The 23,343-nt window shown below is 41.1% G+C and overlaps 2 protein-coding genes across 2 annotated transcripts; one reads left to right on the forward strand and one right to left on the reverse strand.

The window, feature by feature from the left end:
• The first annotated feature begins 20,122 nt into the window (after nt 1-20,122).
• Nucleotides 20,123-21,293, forward strand: LOC135496642 (uncharacterized). Its single transcript, XM_064786070.1, has 3 exons — nt 20,123-20,234; nt 20,486-20,634; nt 21,070-21,293. Exons 1-3 carry the CDS (start codon nt 20,215-20,217, stop codon nt 21,222-21,224), a joined length of 324 nt encoding a protein of 107 aa, XP_064642140.1. The 5' UTR covers nt 20,123-20,214; the 3' UTR covers nt 21,225-21,293.
• Nucleotides 21,294-21,955: 662 nt separating this feature from the next.
• Nucleotides 21,956-22,812, reverse strand: LOC135497223 (P2X purinoceptor 7-like). Its single transcript, XM_064786986.1, has 2 exons — nt 22,652-22,812; nt 21,956-22,352 (listed from the first exon to the last, which is right to left on the reverse strand). The coding sequence occupies exons 1-2, from the start codon at nt 22,810-22,812 to the stop codon at nt 21,956-21,958; spliced, it is 558 nt and encodes a 185-aa protein (XP_064643056.1).
• Between the last annotated feature and the right edge of the window lie 531 nt (nt 22,813-23,343).

Below are 23,343 nucleotides of genomic sequence, written 5' to 3' on the forward strand. Positions count from 1 at the left end.
GAGGCTCCTATCAGAATACGTTTTACTCCTACTATTCTGCTTTTATTGTCTGGTCCGTGTGTATCATCGGTTGATCCTGTACTTCTCAACATGTGCCATTTGGACAGCCCACCTGCTTGACTACAACAGAGTGTTTCAACAACAGAGTCGCAACAACGTCTATAACGTCACAACGTCATTGACAAACCATCCCTGAGTCATGATGTCATTCAAACTGTGAACTTCGAACAAGACAGATGCAAGTCGACCCCAGCCACCCTGATGAAGCCTAGAGGGGCAGAAACGCGCGTCGGTGGAGCAACACAACAGCCCAACAATAGGGACCGATGGACATTGTTGTAAACTACAGTGACGGTATCCAGTTTTACTTCTAAGTTCTACTATTCCTATCAGAATACGTGACAGAATCAACTTATGAACGACTAGCTAAGAACGGGCTCAACGAGGCAAGGTTCTTCGTAATATCACAAAGAGAAGACATCAAGAAGATGCATATCAAGCCCTTGGCTCAGGAGGCCTTGTTACGCAAATTGGTGAAGGATATCAATGAGACCAGGCAGAGTACGAGTGAGAGCAGTGAAGGAAAGAAACCTGGAGGTCCCACAGGCAAGTACCACTATCAGGCGTGTAAACGTCAGTCTGGGTTGTTGTATTGAGGGCGGTCATGGCAAGCATAACTAAATGTGCGCAAGGTTTCAGCGTTTTGCCTACGCTTACTAATGTAAGTCCTGATGCGATACAGGAGCTTATTCAAATAGTTGCATCACTGGTTCATTGAGGTTTCAATTTCATATGAAGGCGGAGGTTAAACTTTGAAATTGATACCGAAATTCGTTTTATTCCCTGCGGGTTCTGTGTCAGATCTTGGTGGTTTGTATTCGATCGCTGTTTGATCGGTGTATGCCCGATCATCCTTTAGAATGATAAACTCAAATTGATAACGTTCTTTACTTCATGACTGTTTTTCGCTGAAGAAGAAAACCCGTATGATGAAATGGAAAATCAATATGCCGCCTTGAACATCACGGTAAGACGATGACCGCCGCTTCAACAACCATAGTTCCTTGAAATAACAATCTTAGGAATTCGCGTTGTTGGTGCAAAATATGGAAGCAGTCAAAACGCATTTAAAAACCATATTATTCGTCGCTTAATTTGATGTGTATTATAATAGAAATTATGGCTCGCTGTCGGTATTGATCATCTCACTAAAACTGCTCGGGTGTATACTTTTAAGAATACGCATATTCAACATACGAAATCTATGCTACCACTGTTGGGTGGTATGACAAAATGACCAAAATCAACTTAAGTTGATGAATCATACAGTACTAAGTTTAGAAGTAATTGGTATAATTTGTGTTGTCAAATGATTTTTTCCGATTCAGTACATGCATATCAATTCACTTATTTATGAAAAATCGTATTCAAGATTATCCGTTGTATTATACTTGAGATCTGTAGTTGTGGATAAACATTTTCTGTACAATGATGAAAGCATCTCCAATAATAACATCATATAACTTTGTAAATTTGGGTGATATGTTTTTATTCGTAAAATGTATAGAAATTAAAATATGTTTCGCCAATTTCGACATGTTTGCCTTCGTCAGTGTTGCGCTACGCTACCTACTCTATGAATCGTGGAGTAGCGGATCGGAAGAGGTGGCCCGCGCTCGCTGTTTCGTATGCCGTAGTTAAGCGAAAATGAGTTCATAGTCCCGAGTCTATATGCGAATAGTGGCCAGACCTGTCCAACAAATTGAAACAAACTTGTTTTTATTTGGCTGGAACGTGTTTACTGAACCCACAGGATATTTTTATTAAAAGTTCAACAAAATCCAAGCATAGAAACTGCCTAAGACATGCCAAAGCAGCAACATTCATGAATGTCCACTGTTTATCTATGCCTTCTATTACAAATTCGAGTGGAAAGGATAGGAATATGGCACCTCTTATGAAAAAGCATAGAGTTTGATACTAACATCATTTCCAATTCCAACGCCATGTGAAAAAGCACAACCTGGCTTCAGACTTGTGAAAAAAAGGGGTTATTGTTCAAGTCGTTTTTTTGGTCAATCTATAAACAAAGCAGTATTTTAATACCAAAAGAATCATGCCATATTGAGTGCAAGGTGAATACAAATGACGGAAAGGAAACAAAATTTACAAATATAACACTGTCAGATAAAACAACTCAGGACGCACAGGGGCCAATAATCCAGATTAGATACTTGATATAAGAATCTCAGTTCTTATTCAGTATCGCATTATCTCTTTTGATTTTTACGACTAAATATTTAGGTGTATTCTGGCACAGGAGCCACCGTAGTATCGTGTACATGCACAAGTTCATTTATTTCACTTTCTTTTTTAAATCTGAAGTAATAATCTTACAAGAATCTTGTGAAGAATGTGCACATTCGACACAAACTGAATATAAATCTTTATCAAGACTCTTGATATTAAACTATCTGGATTTTCGACATTGATTGATCAAGATGAACAAAGTCAAGTGCGTGAAGAAGAAGAAAAATCATTTATATACAGTATACATTCAGTAGTTTTAGTAAGATTCACAAATTCATTCACGGTCATCCAGCTTATGTAGCAGATCGATTTATGGAATCTATAGGCTACAGCCAGCAGCAAGATTAAGTTAATTTTAAACACGAAATGACCAATTTCACAGTGACCGGTGTGACAGCGGATATAGTACCCTGGAGTCATAGTCTGGTAGCATTGTATTTGACTAATTAAGCAGCATGATCTATTGTACCGCTAACCCTAACCAAAACATTTAGCAATGCGGGCTATTGTTACACGGACTATCAGCCCTAGGACTACTATCCCTTGCACACCTGTACATCAAATCTGCATGTTCACGCTTACACCAGGAATTTTGTTTATGGCTAAACAGAACACGATCAAGTCCTGTAACTGTGCCCATTAAAAGTAAAGACCGCTAATCTGACCGCCGAGCTCCTGCCTGCCTTTTGACTGCTTCCACATATTGCATCAACCCAAGTAGTTATGGTTGCCCAACCTTAACCGCGGCTGCAAAAAAAGGCACGTTGCTCTCCAAACGCTAACTCCTTTGTTACTTTCAATTCAACTAAACCAGCTGGCCCTGGAACCAATCCTCAACTGCCCACAATATACCCGATCCAAATAAGATACTCACCAAAGCCAACCGACCAATGCGTTCTGTCAAACTGGCACAAACAGTGATCAGATTCATACTTTCAACCGTAACTTCTTTCATACTAACAAAATATACGATACACATGTCTACAATACATATGTTTGATGATATTATACAACTATAATAAGTCTATATGTCATCGGTTAACCTTCATATTCCAAGGCCTACGCACATGTCTCACTTACAATGACACACCTAGTTGATCATCCAAACTAATACATTTCAAATGTAGTTCGATCACTCTACACAATCAGCCAAGAAGACCTAGACTCCCTTGGCAGCCCATCGCATCATATTGAACACTTGTTAACAGTAACAGGCACCGCGGCACGGGATATATCCAACAATAAAAAACATGTACTGGAATATTCCTAATACTTTCGCTGCAAAACCTTAATATGTTCCTTCATTTGAGCGTCGAGCCTGGCCAAGTCACAACGGATGTCGCCACAACCACACGGCGCGGATTTTACTTTGCTTCTACGTCATGCCAAAATATCGAGAAACGAAATATTGGAAGTCCCTGTAGAATAATACGAGGATGCCACCATGCTCTACTTCCAGTTCTCATGTATTCTCATGCATATTGCGAGCTAAATTAACATGCAGTGATCGGAAAAATAGATGCACGCAGCAATAAAAACTAGCTTGAGATGTTGAAAGGCAAAGCCCTGAAATGGCTCAAATATTAGTCATGTATTTGTCATTTCAGCAAAATAACGTTTTGCAGCGCCCCCTATAGAAAGTGCTCTCCATTGTCGTTTTACTTCTTTCGAACGATTGACATAGAAAATGGTCTGCATGTTTTCACGGATCATTTCCACATCAGCCGTGGTGGGGAGAAGTTAAAACCTGGCGAATATTTTAAATACGTTTAATCAGTTATGTCGGTGTCCCCCCCCCCCCCCCCCCCCCCCCCATATAAGTCCGACATCCCACAAGTCCGAAGCATCATCAGTAAAATTTACCACAATTCCGACATCCCTAAGTCCGACATTCAGAGAAAGGTATCATAAGTCCGAAGTACCAGAAGTCCGACATCCCACAAGTCCGACGTTCAGAGAAAGGTATCAAAGTCCGACTTTAAGGCGTTATTCTTGGGATTTATTTGAAATAAATGTTTTCAGCAAACAGCACCAATGACATCGTGTCATCAGTTGACAAAATGTCAAGATAACGCTATTCTTGCCAACACTCTTCTGATAACTAGTACCAAACTAAACTGAATGTGTTCCTTTTAGCATGATATTCAACTCGGTCTTGAACAACTTTTTCGACCAATCGGAATACACAACCTTTAAAAAGTGCATATCTTTCGGACTCATGGTACTTCGGACTTTATGGCCATTGCCATTGACAAGCTCTCCATTGCCGGCCACACCCAATGCCATCTTCGTCGTCTCTGTGTTCACATCGTTTGCGGCTGATTTCTGGTTAGAATGGCACAGACTGGAGTGAATATCCTTCATACCATGCGTTCTGGTTATGACTTAGTCCTTATAGGATCAAAATGGGATAATGGCAAAAATAATTAAACACAACATACTCACTCTATCCTGCCACACAATAAGATGACCATAATAGCCATCTGGGCCTATCGGTGACACGGGAAGTGCCAGTTACATTTTCTCAATCCACAAATAATGTACTTTCGAGGAATATTTGTATTGAGGGCAAACTGGATTCTACGGCAGCATTTTAGTGCCACTAAAGAAGAAGAAAAAAAGAAAACATTTCTCGTAATAACGACTTTTAATCTCGTAATAACGACTTTATTTCTCGTTATAACGACTTTATTTCTCGTAATAAGGTTAATCTCGTAATACAATGTCATATTTAAGTAACCCTAAATTAAATTATAACTAAATATGGACTTAGCAAAGCAAAACCAAGTATTTTTTATATAATATTGGATTGTTATTATAAATCGATGATAAAATTGGCAAGTGTGAAGGTCAATCGTGTCAAAGCAGCGGCTGTGACTTTATCATTTTGAGTTAAAGAACGACTGTCGTGAGCTTTTATAACAATGCACGAAACGTCGGCGAGCAGTCATCCTTTGAATTCAGATAATCGCAAATAACATATTGATCATCGAACTTCTTACATTCGGGTGAGCTTATTCATTAATGCATAAGTTGGGTTTCAGTTGAATTGATGTTGGTCGGCGCAACTTCGTGAATCATGTCCGGCGTTCTAATAACTGAAATTTGTATTCAAATATCATTGGTTTACCAATCGTCCGTCAAAGCGGCAACAAGAACAGCTGATTTCGCGGTTAGGACTTTGTGCTACCTCACAATTTTTGATGAATTATTTAAGATGATTGAGATTCCGTAATCGTTATCAAAATAGCACTTATATTACGCTCTTTGAATGATCTATTGTCGAGGTCGGTTGGTCAACAGAACTGAAAGTTTTGCCCTAACACCTCACCTCCGCGTACTGTTGAACCTGGTCTCCATGGCGTAGCAATATATCTAGACTAATAGATCATTCAAAGAGCGTAATATAAGTGCTATTTTGATAACGATTACGGAATCTCAATCATCTTAAATAATTCATCAAAAATTGTGAGGTAGCACAAAGTCCTAACCGCGAAATCAGCTGTTCTTGTTGCCGCTTTGACGGACGATTGGTAAACCAATGATATTTGAATACAAATTTCAGTTATTAGAACGCCGGACATGATTCACGAAGTTGCGCCGACCAACATCAATTCAACTGAAACCCAACTTATGCATTAATGAATAAGCTCACCCGAATGTAAGAAGTTCGATGATCAATATGTTATTTGCGATTATCTGAATTCAAAGGATGACTGCTCGCCGACGTTTCGTGCATTGTTATAAAAGCTCACGACAGTCGTTCTTTAACTCAAAATGATAAAGTCACAGCCGCTGCTTTGACACGATTGACCTTCACACTTGCCAATTTTATCATCGATTTATAATAACAATCCAATATTATATAAAAAATACTTGGTTTTGCTTTGCTAAGTCCATATTTAGTTATAATTTAATTTAGGGTTACTTAAATATGACATTGTATTTTCAAATTGAAAAAACCACATTCGCAAACGACACTCTAATTCATCGTTAACAGCTCAAAATACGCATGTGTCATCACAAAACCTGATCATTGCGAAAAAAGTTCAACAGATTCTCATTATAGATCTTCTGGATGCAAATATTATGCCGCTTTAACATATTATTCCATCGATTTCTTTCACAAACCAGCTCATGAAATAGCCAATTTAGCCTGCTCACTCAGTCAAAGCGAATACCGCCAATACCCCAACGTTATCGTTCTTCAAGGCCGTGGCCCGAGGCCGTGGTGAACCCAATACCCAAATGGTATTTTAACACAAATACAAATGACAATCAGTATGCCGGTTTAACAGTTTTAAAAAGGTCCCCCGGGAGAGGGTGTTCTACCAAATTGTTGACGAATTAAAGTTAATTCTAAAACGACCCAAGGCCCCCCATGCCTTGGCAAATAGACTTTAGATCAAAATTTAATCTATTGACGCAGACACTCAATCTCAAAAAAGATTTTCCGACCACACCGGGATAAGACATTTTGCATCGTTCTCATGTCAGTTATTCACTGGTAAATCCAAATACCACTCATGCCTGTGTAGATTAGTAGAAAATACCCAGGAAAACGTGTCTGACCCAATGACGGATATGGCATGTAGTGGCCATGTCCGTCAATAGCCATGAGAGATATAAAGCGTATAATAGACTCCTTTGTTCCTAAGACATTTCAAACGTTTACACTAGAAAAACCTCGGAAATATCGTCCGCCAATAACCATCCAGAAATCTGCTGAAATGAACACCTGAATTACAGTGAATCATTCAAAACGACCACTATTCGAACAAATAATGAGGAACAGGAAATAATAAGATGTCCTAACCTACGATGGCTGGGGAAAGGCATCATATAATTTTATTTTTGTCCCCAATCTCGGAATTCCGACTTTTTATCTTGGAATTCCGACTTTCTGTCTCGGAATTCCGAGTGATACGGCAACTGAGGCCAACATTCTCTCAATGACTCGACCATCTTGTTGATCACTAATACCAAACTTTTCCAAACTAACAATGCTTTTACGCAAAAGTGTATGGGAAAGCGTACGGCGAAAGCGGACGTGCTCGACACTTAAATGGGTTGTAGCCTTGATTTCGTAACGCAGAATTCCGAGATAGAAAGTCAGAATTCTGAGATAAAAAGTCGAAATTCCAAGATAGGGTCGGGGCAAAAATTAAATTGTATGATATCCTTTCCCTGCCACTGTAGTAACCAGTGTGGGGATTCGGACAGCGCTGTTATAACCATAGAGGACAGTGACTTGTTGACACTGTCCGAATCCCCACACTCCTAACTGCTCGGCTACAAAACTATTACCGGGGACCTGTTTCATAAAGCTTAATGGAGTTCCTTTAGGCCTAAAGGCACGTTAACGACGTTCCTTAAAGGACCTAGCCGTTTCATAAAGCTTCCATTAACTATCTAGGTTAATGGTGGCTTTAATGAGTGTTTCAGGTAGTGCCATTAACCTTCCTTTAGTTAACAGAATTCTTTTAAATCTGAAGGAGGTTCGGGGCTCCTTCAAGCTTCCTTTACGAGTTCTTTCTGCCTTCGGACGTCGAGCAGAGTGGACGTGCCATCATGCTGCGCTTAATACGAGAGCGTGAGAGACGCGCTATTCGGCGGGAGAGGATATTCCGTGATCGATTTGACCCGATTGATTCGATGCGGGAGGATTTATTTATGAAACGATACAGATTTCCAAAAAACATTTGCATCCATTTTTGTAGAGAGCTTTCGGCGGAGCTTCAGCATCCGACAGAGAGGAACCACACCCTTACTGTGTCAATGCAAGTATGCACTGCGTTGCGTTTTTTTGCCAGTGGCAATAACCAATCGAGTGTTGGGGACAATCATCACATTAGTGTGTCAAGCGCTTCACGATGCATAAATGCAGTTTCCTCTGCTTTGGCGGCTCGTATCGATCAACACGTGTACTTCCCGAACAATCTACAGCATGTGAAGGCGAAGTTTTTCGAAAAAACGGAATTTCCCCGCGTGATTGAGTCGATTGATGGGACCCACGTCCGCATCAGTAAACCAAGCATCAACGAAAATATATACGTGAATCGAAAGGGGTTTCACAGCATCAATGCGATGCTTGTGTGTGACTGGGACATGATAATAAATAACTGTGTAGCCCGTTTTCCTGGTGGAACACACGACTCCTACGTCCTTCACAGTTCAGCACTAGGCCGAGAATTCGAGAGAAATCCAACAAATGGTTGGCTGTTGGGAGATTCTGGGTATCCTTCCAAGAGATGGATTATGACACCTCTTGGTAATGCTCAAACACGACAGGAAAAACATTATCAACGGAGGCAATGTAAAGCTAGGAGCATCATTGAGCGTTGCAATGGATTGTTGAAGCAACGCTTCAGATGCCTCAGGAAGGAGCTACATTACACTCCTGCAAAAGCATCTATGGTAATTCAGTCTTGCTGTGCTCTTCACAATGTTTCCGTCAGATACAAGTTGCCAGTCTTACATGATCCGGATAGTACAGACGATGATTCCTCTGATAGTGATGTTGGGGATGACGAGTTTCCAAATAAGAGAGGAATTGGTTGCAACATTATAGACTGATTCATGGGGATAAGGGACCATCTCAAAGTAAAAGTAAAGCCAAAAATATTTGTTTATTTATCAATGACCCCCCCCCCCCCTTTAAAAGTTTGGTGGTCATTTGCCAAAATGCTTGTCAAACACGCTGCACGAAGGGCCTATATCCAACATAATTACATCACATAACGAACCGGCAGAGTGCCTCTGAGCAGATATTACCGCATTTCAATTGAATTCCGACTAAGCGTTCGAGTAAATTTTAATGGGCGCTTGGTGGGTGAACCGTAGATTCACCTGCTAAAGGAAGGGCAGGCTAAAGGTACCTTCAAGCCAGTTTGTGAAACGCTCTGATGTTGTTCCTTTAAATTTTAAATAACCCCTTCTTTTATGGTTCCTTAAATGAACTCCTTTAAAAAGTTTTATGAAACAGGCCCCTGGAAGTTAAGTTTTTAATGTGTTTCCCCTCGTGGTTTAGGAACGCTGAATGACAGATTGACAATTTTTTTCTGTTTCCCCCTATTGTCATGACAGAGAAGTTATGGTCTCTCATTGTTTGTTGTATGGAAACATTGAAGGTACACAACAAAAAAGGTTTGCACCAGCACAGCATTTCAGGTCGATTTGATTTCATAGCGTTTGTCGTATTTATTATAGATTGGATTCAAAGAGTAGGCCAGGAGGAAATATTGATTCTTTGCTTTTAAAGATTTAAGATAAACCAAGTGAATTAGTGGCCCACTGATTATTCTGATGGTTGCAGATGTCTGTTGTCAAATTTCGACCACCCTTTTGAGGCTTAGCGACAGTCAAGCATGGTGAGATACGCTCTCATCGCAGATCGCCAAGGGGTTTTTAACTTAGCGCCGCCGAGGACACCGACAAAACTGGGCGATGACGAAGTAGGGTGTCAAAACATGGCGGCCGACACCGACGATCGATGGTCCTGTCGTGTCCAAAAAGATCACAATCTATTATGGTTCAGTGTGATTTTCAAGACGCGACCTCCTGCCTAAATCTCTTTTCGTTTTTTTGCTAGTACGCCTGCCTACACGAGGAATATGGAAAGTCTTAAGCACCCGATCAATAACCGAGCAATTCGTATGGTTGAAACTTGCGATATAGCTATACAAAAATGACGACTGAGACTGCAAACCGGCCGCCGATTGGTTAAATCACAGTAAAATGTCATGATTTCATGGCTACGTCGCAGGTCGTAGCGATATATATATTGAATCGCTTGCGAAGTGCTCGGTGAATTGCTGTCGATATAAATTATTTGGCAGGTTTCGCATTCTTACGAAAAGCTACACGAAATCCCCGATGCTTCGTCAAGTCAATGAAAGTCGATTAACGAGTGTCACGTACATAGCATATGATTACGCGCAGGACTTGATAACACGATAGACATTCGTACTTCGTCGACCAAATTCGTAAGGCTTGGAAAATATGCTCATTTATCAGAAGAGAAAAAACATGATTTTATTCGACATTATATAACAACAAAGCAGTATACACGACATGATGCGGTCGTCTATAGCCAATCAATATTTTGAGGGAGGTTTCGGCATCTAACTCGTAACGAGCGCCATGATTGGTCAATTTTACTGGCAAGTAACCAATTAAAGAGCTCGTTACAATTTGTTGATTCTAGATGACTGGGTCTGTGTTGATGAAAATGTTTTTCCTTTTGTTTGATGGTTAAGTTTATGAACGGCAGTTGAATATATTTAAAACAAAGCTGCTTTGAAATTTGAAGCTATTATCCAGACAACGCACTGACAATAAAATGTGCACGGCTGCATTACCTTTGAATTTCAAATAATCTCATGCTACCTTTTGACGTTGCGATTACAGTCATGACACAAAATACATTGTACTCGGGTTAAAGCAGAAGGCAGATAAGCTCGGAATCAACACTCATGAGAATGATGACTGCTGCTCATCAAAAGTGCCTCGAAGAATGTCGTTGTTGACGGGAAAAATACTGCGTAGGCCAGGATGGGTTCCGTGGGCTTCCCACAATGTACAATGTTAATGCACCCATTACCGAGAGTAAAAGGTATCGTTCGAAATTCTCCAGAAAGCAAACCTTGTGATTTGCTAAAGTCTGTCGACTGCCAAATTCTGTGCTGCATAGATCAAGTGGAAATCTCCCAAAACACAATCTCTCTGAGGTTCCTGTATTTGCTACGCTTTCACAATTGTCATCCGTTTCGATATCGAGACTGCAGATCGAGCTCTCAAGAGCTGCTCAAGGTACAAAAATCCGGATGCGTAGATAACATTTTATTCTGTTCTGTACACATGTGCCATGTACACAGTCAATCCCTTTCTTGCAAGATTCCGGATTAAGACTTTAAACATGTTAAACCAAAATTGTACGAATTGTACATGTACATACAAAACTATGATCTGAGCTAAGAATCTTATAATCTTCTCGCCCCGGAATTTTCGACTTGAATGATCATGACATGGTGCAACAAAGTTTTCGAACCATCGGAATTACGCCCTCCTTTCACTTTTTAGGGTAGGTTCAACGGAGGGCGATTGCGGAAATGCACGCCTCACGGCACCCACACAGAACCAACAAAAACGTTCGCTTAAGAGTGATGTCGCAAGCTCTGCGAGAATTGAATAAAATCGCAAATTAGGATGGAAGCCTACCCTTACCGGGTCTACTATTTCACTGTATCGATATCCAACGCAACACTGCGATCCTTGTTCCGATAACACAGACCACAGAATATCTTCTTACACTCAGCTCGATAGAGCGGCAACGAAATGGCATATATCAAGTAATTTGCACTAAAATTAATATAGTGGAAAGTGAACGCGCAATCAGTTGACACGCGGATTAGAGCGGCATAGAGAGGGTCCGCTCCTTCCCACTCGTTCATTTCACCGACGCTTTCCATTATCCCAAGGACACTGTAGGGCACCATTGCGATAACGTAAACAACAGAGACCAAAATGAGATTGAAGATAATTTTCACCTCATACTTTTGAAACGCTGTTTTTTCAGTGGACCAACGGCTTCATTAGTTCGCTGTAGGCCACACACAAGCACCACATTTAGTATCACCACGACTATGATGGGAATTATCTTATAAATTGCAAAATCGATCACAAATAATATTAGAAATTCCAAAAGTAGGAATGGACGAGGCCGACATTGGGTCACCTTCTCGCCTGAGTCATCTTCGATTTCGTAAAAATTAAATTGAATCGCAATAACTGCCCCCAAAGCGCAAGAAATGAGAAAGATACAAAATAAGACAATCCTTCGCTTTCGCGTCGTGAAAATAGTTGCGACTTTTAATGGTTTCCATATTGCTACGCACCGCTCAATGCAGAATGCTATGAGTGTCCAAATAGATACGATTCCAAATGTCTGGAATACGAACATGTTTAACTTACAACCGGCAGCTGATGCTGACTCTTCTATAAGTATCTTTCCTCCTGAAAATGCATAGATGCCCTCGTCAAGCCACACGTTGATGCCGACACACAGGTTGATGAAATCGTACACCGCCAGGGGTCAGAGGTAGGTTGAGGTCACAATATCTCGGCGCCGGAGCCGGTAGAATACAACAACAGAGAGCAGGTTACCAAAACACCCGGAGACGAGAATCACTGCGGCCACGTGAAAGACACCGTAATGAAGGACAACTGCTCTGAAGACTAGCAGAAAGCTCCCCGGTTCCTGGTGGCGGGTTGCCGGAGAACCATGGGTGGAGTTGGACGATTTGATTTCCTCTGCTATGGTATGATTCATGGATGATGTGTCAACCGTTGGTACAGGAACACTGTACACGCGATAGAAATCTTCATTGTAACCCATGTTGCTGACTTCACTCATGAAGATCAGGTAGTGGTTCGTCGAAAGTCAAAGAGATGAAAACAATTTTTGTTTTTCAATAGGCCCCTACTCATCCGATAATCGCATTGGAAATTAATTATAAAGCGTAACTGTAAATGTATATTGGCCAAACGCATGCACATCTGAATTCAACATTTTCAGCGGAAAATAGATGTAAAGTTAATTTGACAGTTGACGCGCTTCCGATTGACACCAATGTCGTTGATATTGGCCGAAAAACGATACCTTTTTTAGACGTTATTAAGTGATATTTGCACAACGGCGAAACAAATTAATCGTCACTCAAAAAGGTGGCGACCAAACAAATGAAAAAAGATAGCAAGGTATATTGTTCTGCGAACATGCACTGTTGTTGTCCAACAATCGAATATTTATTTTTTAGTTTTCAGCAGGTACGCTCTCACCCTTCCTCGACAGCATCCGACCAGTACTCATTATCAATGCTTGAAGAGCAAAAGTTTTTGGTCCTTAGAGTTTTACGGCGTCGAATGTCTGGTGTCATTGTAAGTTTTGACTGTCATTTCCTTGAATCATAAGAGTCGATCGTTCCTCTTCGTTAGGCTTGCGAAACCTGCCTCAATTAGTATTTGGGAAAAAAATGTAAACACACGATAAGGACTTCTGCTTCTCCTGAACTTGCGCCGTCGTATTACTGACTCTTGACAACTGCACCTATATGAACCACGTTCCCGGTCTCATATTCATATTTTTTTTCTTGACTGTAATAAAATCAGACAAAGGCAATGCTTCACTTCAACAATTTATAGTAGCGCGAACAATCTAAAATTGAACGGAACCTTCTCTCGTGGCTATTTTGATTCAACTGATCATGTTCGATTTTAGTTTCTTAAAGCAATTTTTTGCTAAGTATCATATGACTTTGATTATGATAACACCACGCAACTAATTATGAACTTTTAAATACCTGATCATGTTTTTTGTAAAAAAACGTATTTTGACACGAGGCTGGATCACAGATCGGTTGTTAATGAATCAGATCCTTTCAAGATTAATATGATGTACATAGATTTTTCTAATGCGTTTTCTAATGCCATTTAGACTTAACGCCAAGTTAAGCTAACGCCTGCGTTAGTGACAAAACTTGATTTGAACAACTGGGCCTTGAATTAGGGGTTATCTTCCCGGTAGGAAGCAAGGAGTGTTTACGGATGGTTCCTCGTCTCCAACCTTGGATGTACCTTACGAGGGTATCAGGACACTTCCCCCCTGGACATTTGCCCCCGAACTTCTGCCCCCGGACTTCTGCCCCCCTAGGACATCTGCCCCCCGGATTTTTGCCCCCCGGACATTAGCCCCCCTAGGACTTCTGCCTCCCTAGGACATCTGCCCCCCGGATTTTTGCCCCCCGGACATTAGCCCCCCTATGACTTCTGCCCCCTAGGACATCTGCCCCCCGGACATTTGCCCCCCGGACATTAGCCCCCATAGGATTTCTGAATACATCTTTTCTATTTATAGTAACGATAATTCTATATATAGTAACGTCGCGGAATGCTATTCCGATGCTTGTGAAGGGATAGGCATGCGTAGCTAAGCCCGAATAAAAAAAAAGTTAGTTGGCGTCCCCCTTCCTACCCGACAAAGTGCTCGAGAGCCAAAATAATGTATAGTGCATTTTACACTAGAATGTACACCTACCCGGATTTTATCATGATTCAGATTTTTTTTATTTGCTCAGCAGCTATATTTTCAGCCTTAAAATGAATTAAAAAAAACAAAAACACCTCCCCCTACCCACCTCCTCCCAGAAGCAAGGACGCTAACCAGCTTTTTTTTAAAGTGGCCTAATGATACTCCTTTCCTGAGAAATGCCTCCGTCATACAATGTTTCTGTAAATCTATTTTTAGTACATGTACATGTATATCTGATGTTTTGAAACGTGTTTGTTGTTTGATTAAAATAGAAAACTTCACATGACACCTCCGTCTCCTTCCACCATCACAACCAATCAAGAAATGAAGTTATAGTACAGGTCAAAGAAGGTAATCATTATTTAAATTATTTTGTGCTGAAAATTACTGAAGGGTGGCCTACCTGCTACCTTCAGTAATTCTGCTACCTTCAGTAATTTTCATTTAAAAGAAATACAGCAATCCTTACCATTCTTACATTAGACCTATGGATTGCCCTGGAGTAATGCACATAAGTATGCTCTTAAATCTATTAATACAGGCCAAAGCTGATCATCCTGCTACTCTTGGACTGACCGACTCATCCAAGTTCTCTTTGACTGTCCCCGGTGGTAAATGTCCGGGGGGCAGACGTCCTAGGGGGGCTAATGTCCGGGGGGGAAAATGTCCGGGGGGCAGATGTCCTAGGGGGGCAGAAGTCCTAGGGGGGCTAATGTCCGGGGGGAAAATGTCCGGGGGGCAGATGTCCTAGGGGGGCAGAAGTCCTAGGGGGGCTAATGTCCGGGAGGCAAAAATCCGGGGGGAAAGATCCGGGGGGCAGATGTCCGGGGGGCAAATGCCCTAGAATCCCTTACGAGGTACAACAGGGGTCAATTTTAGAACCTCTTCTATTTTTGCTTTATATGTATAATTATGAACGATGGCGAAGTGCTTGCTCTACATAGTGAACCAAGTTACTTCTCTTTGGAGTGACCAGGCAACGTGGTTGTTTGCAAATAACTAGGCTGATGTTACATAGGAATGAGCTACTCACGCCACATTTTTCATCGACTCACGGCTCATTTTCACGTGTCACTCCTCATTTGTCACGAGTGACCGCGGCGGTTTACATACAGATCATTTTTCGCTCGTTCATTTGTCACTTGGATTTTCTCGGCGACGCACATGGACTCAGAAGAAGAAGAGATGGCAGCCATGCTGCTCCTGATGGAGAATAGAAAACGAAAGCGGAGGCGACGGACGAGAACAATGTGGTACATAAAAGTGCTGCATTTTTGCATTTTTTGTTTCTCATTTCCAATCGAAATAAGCTATTGTATTAATGTGTAAACTAATGAAAATGCCGAAAAGTAGCTATACTCACAGTTTCGAAGGCGATATCACTACAAATGCACATGGACGTCCACTTTCTTTGCCAGCTCATTTCACAAAGAATGAACATGTCCATTCATCGCCTCACGCGTGAAATGACATGAAATGACGTGAGGCGACGAATGCGGGCAAAACTTACAAAATTTACTTCAATGAGAACAGGTTAATAGGTTTCCCAATGTCCATTCATCAGCTCACGAATGACAAGTGACAAATGAGTCGTGAGTCGATGAAACGTGAGGTCTCTGTAACTTCAGCCTTAAAGGCGTACAGAATAAAATGTACATGTAATTGATTCAGCTGCATATCGTCTCTTACTTCAGATTTGTGAATAAAATAATGTTGTGAAAAGTGGGTCATGCATTTGATGAGCCCATCAAAGTGGCAATGTTAGTCAATTACTCGTACAAGAAAAGGAAGTCCAATTTTGTTTTATTGTAATGTGAACGGTCAACTTTGTGCCAGTTTCCTAACTTTAGGGATTTGGGCCTAATATCGGGCTAATAGGACATGGTTAATCGCAGACATTAGGAGAACTACACGGGCAAGATACCACCATACTGTAAAGTCTGAGAAAAAACAAAATAATATAGCAGAAAGCGATAATCTAGCAATATGGCCTACATTGACAAAATTGATGGTGATTTTTGGAAAATGGTTGAAAAACGAGCAGGTAGTAAACCTAGTCATGATCATGTTGTCAAAATAGACGAGGCCAGTGACGCCCCATCTATAGCAGAAGAGTTTGCGGATGAGTATGAGCAATTACACTCATCTGTTGGTCATGACGAAAACCTAATGAGGGATGTGATTAATGAGTTAGATGGTAAGATTGCTCAGGTAGGCTTATTATAAACCGCGAGATGCGGAATGCGAAATCGCGAGATGCCAACCACGATACGAGTACCATGCGCCACAGGATGTATTGCAAATATGGAACCTGAAAAGGCGTACATTCATGAGACCGAGGCTGTAGTACGGAGCTATCCTTGTTTTGATCGGCCCATTGAAATACACTCCGCTGTGCGATGTGTGGAATTTAACCTAATTTATAGCCTGGTTTCGGGTAGTTGTAAAACAAGAAACACAGAAACGAAACAGAAACACAGAAACGCAGAAACGAAACGCAGAAACGAAACGCAGAAACGAAAATCAAACGGGTTTTCATAAAAGTTGGAATCAAGCGGCACGCCGATACTTTCCTTGCCCAATCCGTTGTTATTGTCGTTTAAAAGTAAAATCTGAGGTTGGTGGGTTGCGGCCAGCCGGAATGCAATAGAGTTGTTGAGGGGATACATGGAGCAACTTGGGGGGGGGGGGGGGGGGAGGGGGCGGCACGATATGGGTGAAGTCTTTTGAGGTGGTGGTGTAGTACTTTGGTAGGTTCGATTCGATTCCTACAGCATGTTATTTTAAATGAAGGTGCAGTGCAACATCTTGCCTTGTAGTGTTCAATTTACATGAAGTACCAGGATCATCCTACAAATCCCGTCTGATGCAGCACTAAATGCAAGGTACGGTACCAGTACATGGGTGAATCATTTCGACGTTATGTGAGACGTGAGAGACCAATTTTGGCGACTAGAATAGAGTAAAGTGGGGGGGGGCGGGGGGGCACTAGACTTGGACTTGGAGTAACTCAATCTTGCCTGCCCAGCTGCTGCCTTTAAATAGTCCCTTTAAATATCTGTTTATGTTAATGAGGTTGCAGTAGGGAAGTTCAGCCTAGTGTCGTGCACAGGCCATGGAATGTACAAAAGAACAGGACTCGCTACTCGAAGGACTATTTTCTATTTACGCCGTGTAGTACATACATGTTGTGTATTGGGGAGGTCAGTGTAAATAGAAAATAGTCCTTCGAATAGAGAGTCATGTTCTATTGTACATTCCTAGCAGGCCTATGGTCGTGTTCTGGTCATTGGTCATGCCGACTTACTGGCGGCTCATATCGATCATAAAGTCCTCATGCCCAACAGATGGTGGATCGGCATGGTCAGGGGCACGATCAAAATCTGCGCACACGTTGATGAGGCTAAAAGGGGTATTGGGAAATGAGCATTCCTCCTTCCATTCCGACTGAATACCAGTTTTAGTTACACCCGCGTTCGCGGCCACAACCATGGCAACAAGATGGAGTCTGCAGACCAGAATTCGCCACAAGACTGGTTTCTGCGTTTCGTTTCTGTGTTTCTGTGTTTCTGTTTCGTTTCTGTGTTTCTTGTTTTACAACTACCCCCTGGTTTCGATGGTCAGACCATCCCGCGCTATTTTTAGGGATGACCAGACGTTCACCAGGTGCATGCCCTGTGTTATCGTTCAATCTTTTGTGTGGTGACTTGTGCCACCAGGCGTAACGTGTAAATAATCTTGATACATGCAGCATCCTGAACCTCGTGGTATTATACTCACCGAATATCTTGATAAGTTCCAAAAACCTTTGTGGTCAAGATAAACATGCAGTTGCATGTAACCTTTGTAATGTCTCCGGCCCTGCTATCATTGAATGGAGAAGTGGACAGCAGCATTAGAAATGGTGATTGTCATGGTCCAGGGAAGTAGAAAATCTTGTGGCAGAAAATAAGGCTTACTCATCTCGCGATTTCGCAATTTCTCATCTCGCGGTTTAGAATAAGCCCTCTTGATCCTGCTTTCTTTATAATTTCCAGTGTGATTATCGGATGAGTAGGGGGCTATATAAAAATAATATTTGTTTACATCTGTTTTACTTTCGACGGACCACGTGGTTCAAAATGCAATTCTCCAGGAAACACGTGGAGGTCAATCCCGTCTCATCCATAACATGCGGTATGAGCCCTGGGCTTCCAACTGTACTTCATAATTGAAGTCGGCGTCAATCGTGTGTCTTGTAACCTGACATTCGACTTTCTCTAATTTAATCAAATTTTCCTTAATTTATCGGGTCACAGGCAACATTGACATAAGCTGAAATTGGTCTGACCTACGTCACGAGACAATAAGTGAGCTCAGGAATCTAGCGCTTCTCGCTTAAAATCATTAATCCCAGGCGCAGAAGCCCATTTGCCTTCCAAACATTATGCTATAACATTACTTGGTCCCTGAGGTCTCTAATGTTATCATTCCGCCCTCTAACGACGTTTCGCCCTCTATTTTGATCTTCGTGTCTTTTTTGGAAACATTCTGAGCCTGCAGTTACATATACGTCGACTATTCTGTCATGTATCCGTGTGGTTCTTATATTGAACATTGTGGCAGTTTAAGGCATTTTGAGGTAAATCAATATCCTTTGAGCTACGCTCAAGGTGCAGCTTGTACAAGGTTTTGTTTTCTGGGGTAACCTTATTCCAATTGGGTATTTTGTAATTTTTTGACCTGGCCATTGTCGTTAATAACAAGCTCAACAGGGATATTTATTCGATTGACGAGCGCTGAATGATCAGAAAAATTGTCAAGATGATGCATAGCCTTAAGCTCAGTAGTGTCATTGTACAGATTATCTGTCACAAAGAAGTGATCAATAATCGATCTACTATTATTAATTTGACTTTCATACGTATAGTCAATATCACCAAAGTCCGCAGCTGAACGATGCTGCCCCTAAAAAAAATCAAGGTATTGAGTATTTCCAAACAGTATCCGCCATCTGTCAACCTAGAATTATTGTTTCTATGTTTTCCGACATAAATATTGCATTTTAAAAATTGCATGGTTTCAATATGGATTCCTCATTATATTCCTCACCTGGCATGTACACATTGCAGAGCATAATTTTTAAATAATTGAACTCCACTGTTACCGCACAAATACGAGTAGAGTTGTAAATACTTGGTTCTGCTGACTGCTTTATATTCCCACGTTATTGTATAGCCAACCCACCATGTAGTCTGCCTTTTGTTCGTACCTGTGGTACGATAAGTGCAACTATGAATATCGTTTATTTGAGCAACAGTTAAAATGGTATATCGGACCAAAACTAGAATTTGTCACAATAATATATGCATATAAACTGTCAATAAATGGCACCTGATAAACTTTATTTCTCCGTAGTTTTCATTATTTTGGCATTTTTGTGTGTCTCTCTTTCCGGCCGAACGAGGAAAAAAACACCTTGAAAACGCTCGGCAATCTTCGGTAATCTTCGGCAGTGACGTCATTACAGGGAGCTCATACTGCAAACAATAATTTGATAATGGTTGAATGCATTGTTCAGCTATTTTGAATTGCCGTATTTGTTCTCCATTATGCCCAACTATTGTGTAGTTGGGGGCTGCAAGAACGTGGCCAATGCCGCACTTGGCATTTCGACGTTTGCTTTCCCGGCTGTTGGGTCGGAGGGAAGGCCCGCATGGGTAAAATTTGTACAGAGGTCGAGGATTGGGTTTCAGGAACCTGCCCCAGGCAACAGATCGGCTGTGATTTGTTCAAGGCATTTCACCAGCGATTGTATTACCCAGCCTCCAGATATCATGTTGGGGAATGGAAAAAGGTAGGCCCCTAATATGTTCCGCCGACGATATATAGCTAATAGTAGCCTACTAAGTAAACAATGTCATCTGGCTCGTAGTAAATAGAGAATTGCTCAAACAAAAAGCATGTGTATTTTACATTACAAAATGTACACTTGTGTTATGACATGATGTACAGTAAATGAAGGCTAGGCACACACTATATTCTATAGTCATTGTTGATCATTTCAAGGTAAATCAAGGTTATTTTTTATGATTTGTGTACTTGCAGGCTGCAGCTGGCCGCTCTCCACTTCAATGAGAACTCCGGTCGAGGTCAACGCATTGCTAGGAATGGGATTCCTTACTTCAACAGGGTGACCCCCAGGGGTAGAGAAGGACACAGCATTGTCATACCAGTGAAGAAGACTCCGACATTTGGTAAGTTCACATGATGTTGACATGCACATTCATTGTGAAAGGTGTCCTGCAAGGGCTGGCGATTCCAATGCTTGAAGCAACTTGAGGATCTAAAGATTCTGCCCACAGAGCCCGAATTAGAGTACCAAACTGAGAGTATTATTGTCTATTCGGATTAGATTCAGTGCCTGGTTTTTGGATATGAATGACTCTTTCAAACCCCTTCATATTGAACAGACAGTACCAGAGATATGCTTTTCAAGCACTGAAACTGGAGTTTATGGATACTGGTGAGCCCAAAAATAGCTTGAAAAAATGAGTGTGCAGAAGTATGTTGGCCTTTCTACTAGAATGCAACTGAGGCCTGGCTGCTAAGGAAGCTCATTATGTAAAGTAAAGCAGTCATTTTTGTTTGTAATCATTTTTCAAATAACATGTGCGTCGCTTTTCTTTCAGGATATGTGCAGATATTTTTCACTGAAGTTCAGAAATTGGTCACCAGTGGACAGTCCTATGTAATCTTGGAGGACCCACCAACAGTTTGTTCCAAGTTTGATCGCCCTTCCAAAGAAGAGCTGATCAAAGATAGAAAGTCCTTCGAACGCTTTTGACTTATTCTGTGTATGGGACATTTCCAATAGTTTAGGTGGAGTACTACAAAGTACATATAGACAACTTGAATGTTCAGACATTTCCTTGTTGATGGTATGGGTTGTAAAACATGATTTTGTGTCACCTTACAAACTGCTAATCTATATTATTGACTAAAATAAAAGAGTTCATTGTGTAAATTACCCTTTTGGTGATTCATTTGATATATATGTACATTGTACCTTCTTTTATCCCTGAAGATGGGTTGAAAAAACCAAAACTGAAATTTTTTTGCAGCTATTCATTTTTGTGCTTGGGTGGAAATTCCCAAAAAGATTTATATCTTGTGCCACTTAATTTTGCTGAAACGATGACGGTTGCCCTTCAGCTAACCTGAATAAAAGTTTATATTTTGCGCTGGTAGATATTAGTGGTTTACTGGCACCCGCACAATTAAATAGCCAGCAAAAATTTCTGGTTTTACAGTATGACATTTCAGGATAACCTTGTTTCCTGATATTGAGTGATGGGGACATGAAAAACAGAATAAAGTGCTTACTGCTGTATTGCACCACTGGGTCCGGTAGGGATTTCACTGGGTCTGGTTGGAACTTCATTTTCCTACTATGACATGTATAATGTCTCCACTGACCTATGTCAATGCATTGTAACAACCATGCCCAGATGCCTGAAAGCTGTTCTAACTGCATGAAAAATGAAGAATTGATTCTAGTTATCCTTTTTATTGTCTTCATTCATCGAACATATGAACTCCCTCAAAGTGGGCATCCTCCTCAAGTCCAGGGGGTGGGAAGAATGCCCGCCCCTTGCACACCACGCACGACGGCAGAACAACACGAATGTCTTTCCCCAAATATCCTTGTGTCCACCTAACAAATTGTCTGTATGCAACATGCCTCAGTCTTGCGTGTTTCAGTCCCTCGTATGCATTCTTCTTGTACTGCTGCTTGTAGGCAAGCCACGCCACATCCAGCACTCCTTCATGTAAACATATCGGCCCAAAGTCACGATGATCAGTGATGCAATTAATCTCCTCTGTTAGAACCAAGCTGTTGACTTGATCAGTTTTTCGGCAGCACAGGCACTCTCTCTTCACAGACATCGGCTGGCAATTATCACAGGAGCACCTGAAAGTGAAAAGATAAGCATGATAAGAAATATTTTTTAGGAAAAAAAATTACCCATTATTGACGAAGTGTTGACTTTATTATGGCATGGCCACACATCCGAACATTGATTTCTAGTAACTAGTGGGTGCATTGGATTGATTGGGAATCTATTTTCGGACATTTCAAACGTCTCAAAAGTCACAGAATGATGACAAAATACGAGGTGGGTACACTTCTGTAGAATAACCTAACCTAAGCCTTGGCCATTTTGGCGGTGAGGATATTATGCCTAGTATACAAATCGGAATAAAACGTACCATCTATCCAAATGCAACCAGTCATCGTCATCCATTTGACATTCTTCCTCCTCCTCTGCCGACTCCCCGTCTGTCATCGGTTCGAATTGGTATGGAGCAATCCCATTCTCCATCTCCGTGTCGTAGAACACACTACCACTACCTTCCTCGTCTTCAAACATCGGGCATCCGTAAAACACTTTCCATAGGCTACGGAAGTACACTTTATACACAATTTATTTCTTGAATATGAACTAATTACATATTTTGGTCCGATATACCACTTTAAATTGCCCGAGTAAGTCTGTGATACTTCTTTGCCAATAAATAAAGTTTTAAACGATTTTGATGCTGTATGGCAGTTAGTAATAATAGTAATAATAGTAAAAATAGTAACAATAGTAAACATAGTAACAATAGTTACAATAGTTACAATAGTTACAATAGTTACAATAGTAACAATAGTAACAATAGTAACAATAGTAACAATAGTCACAATAGTCACAATAGTCACAAGAGTCACAATAGTCACAATAGTCACAATAGTCATAATACTAATATCAGTGAGACAAAAACTGCCACACCACTACGTTAGGCATTAAAGGACCATACGTCTTCACCAGCCGGAAAATCGGAGTCTTACGCGGTTCCAAGCTACCCGATCCAGTGTCTTGGCGAAAAACCTGCTCCCTTGTTTTAAATACCAACTCAGT

Source organism: Lineus longissimus, chromosome 12, assembly GCF_910592395.1.
Source record: "Lineus longissimus chromosome 12, tnLinLong1.2, whole genome shotgun sequence".
Taxonomy (NCBI): Eukaryota; Metazoa; Nemertea; class Pilidiophora; order Heteronemertea; family Lineidae; genus Lineus; species Lineus longissimus.

Bases quoted from the DNA above. Each gene is read 5' to 3' on its own strand.
- LOC135496642 (XM_064786070.1), top strand. From the start codon at position 20,215: ATGTTGGGGAATGGAAAAAG. The intron at 20,235-20,485 runs GTAGGCCCCTAA...GTGTACTTGCAG, and splicing joins ATGTTGGGGAATGGAAAAAG to GCTGCAGCTGGCCGCTCTCC. The intron at 20,635-21,069 runs GTAAGTTCACAT...CTTTTCTTTCAG, and splicing joins GAAGAAGACTCCGACATTTG to GATATGTGCAGATATTTTTC.
- LOC135497223 (XM_064786986.1), bottom strand. From the start codon at position 22,812: ATGTTTGAAGACGAGGAAGGTAGTGGTAGTGTGTTCTACGACACGGAG. The intron at 22,353-22,651 runs GTACGTTTTATT...TTTCACTTTCAG, and splicing joins TGGTTGCATTTGGATAGATG to GTGCTCCTGTGATAATTGCC.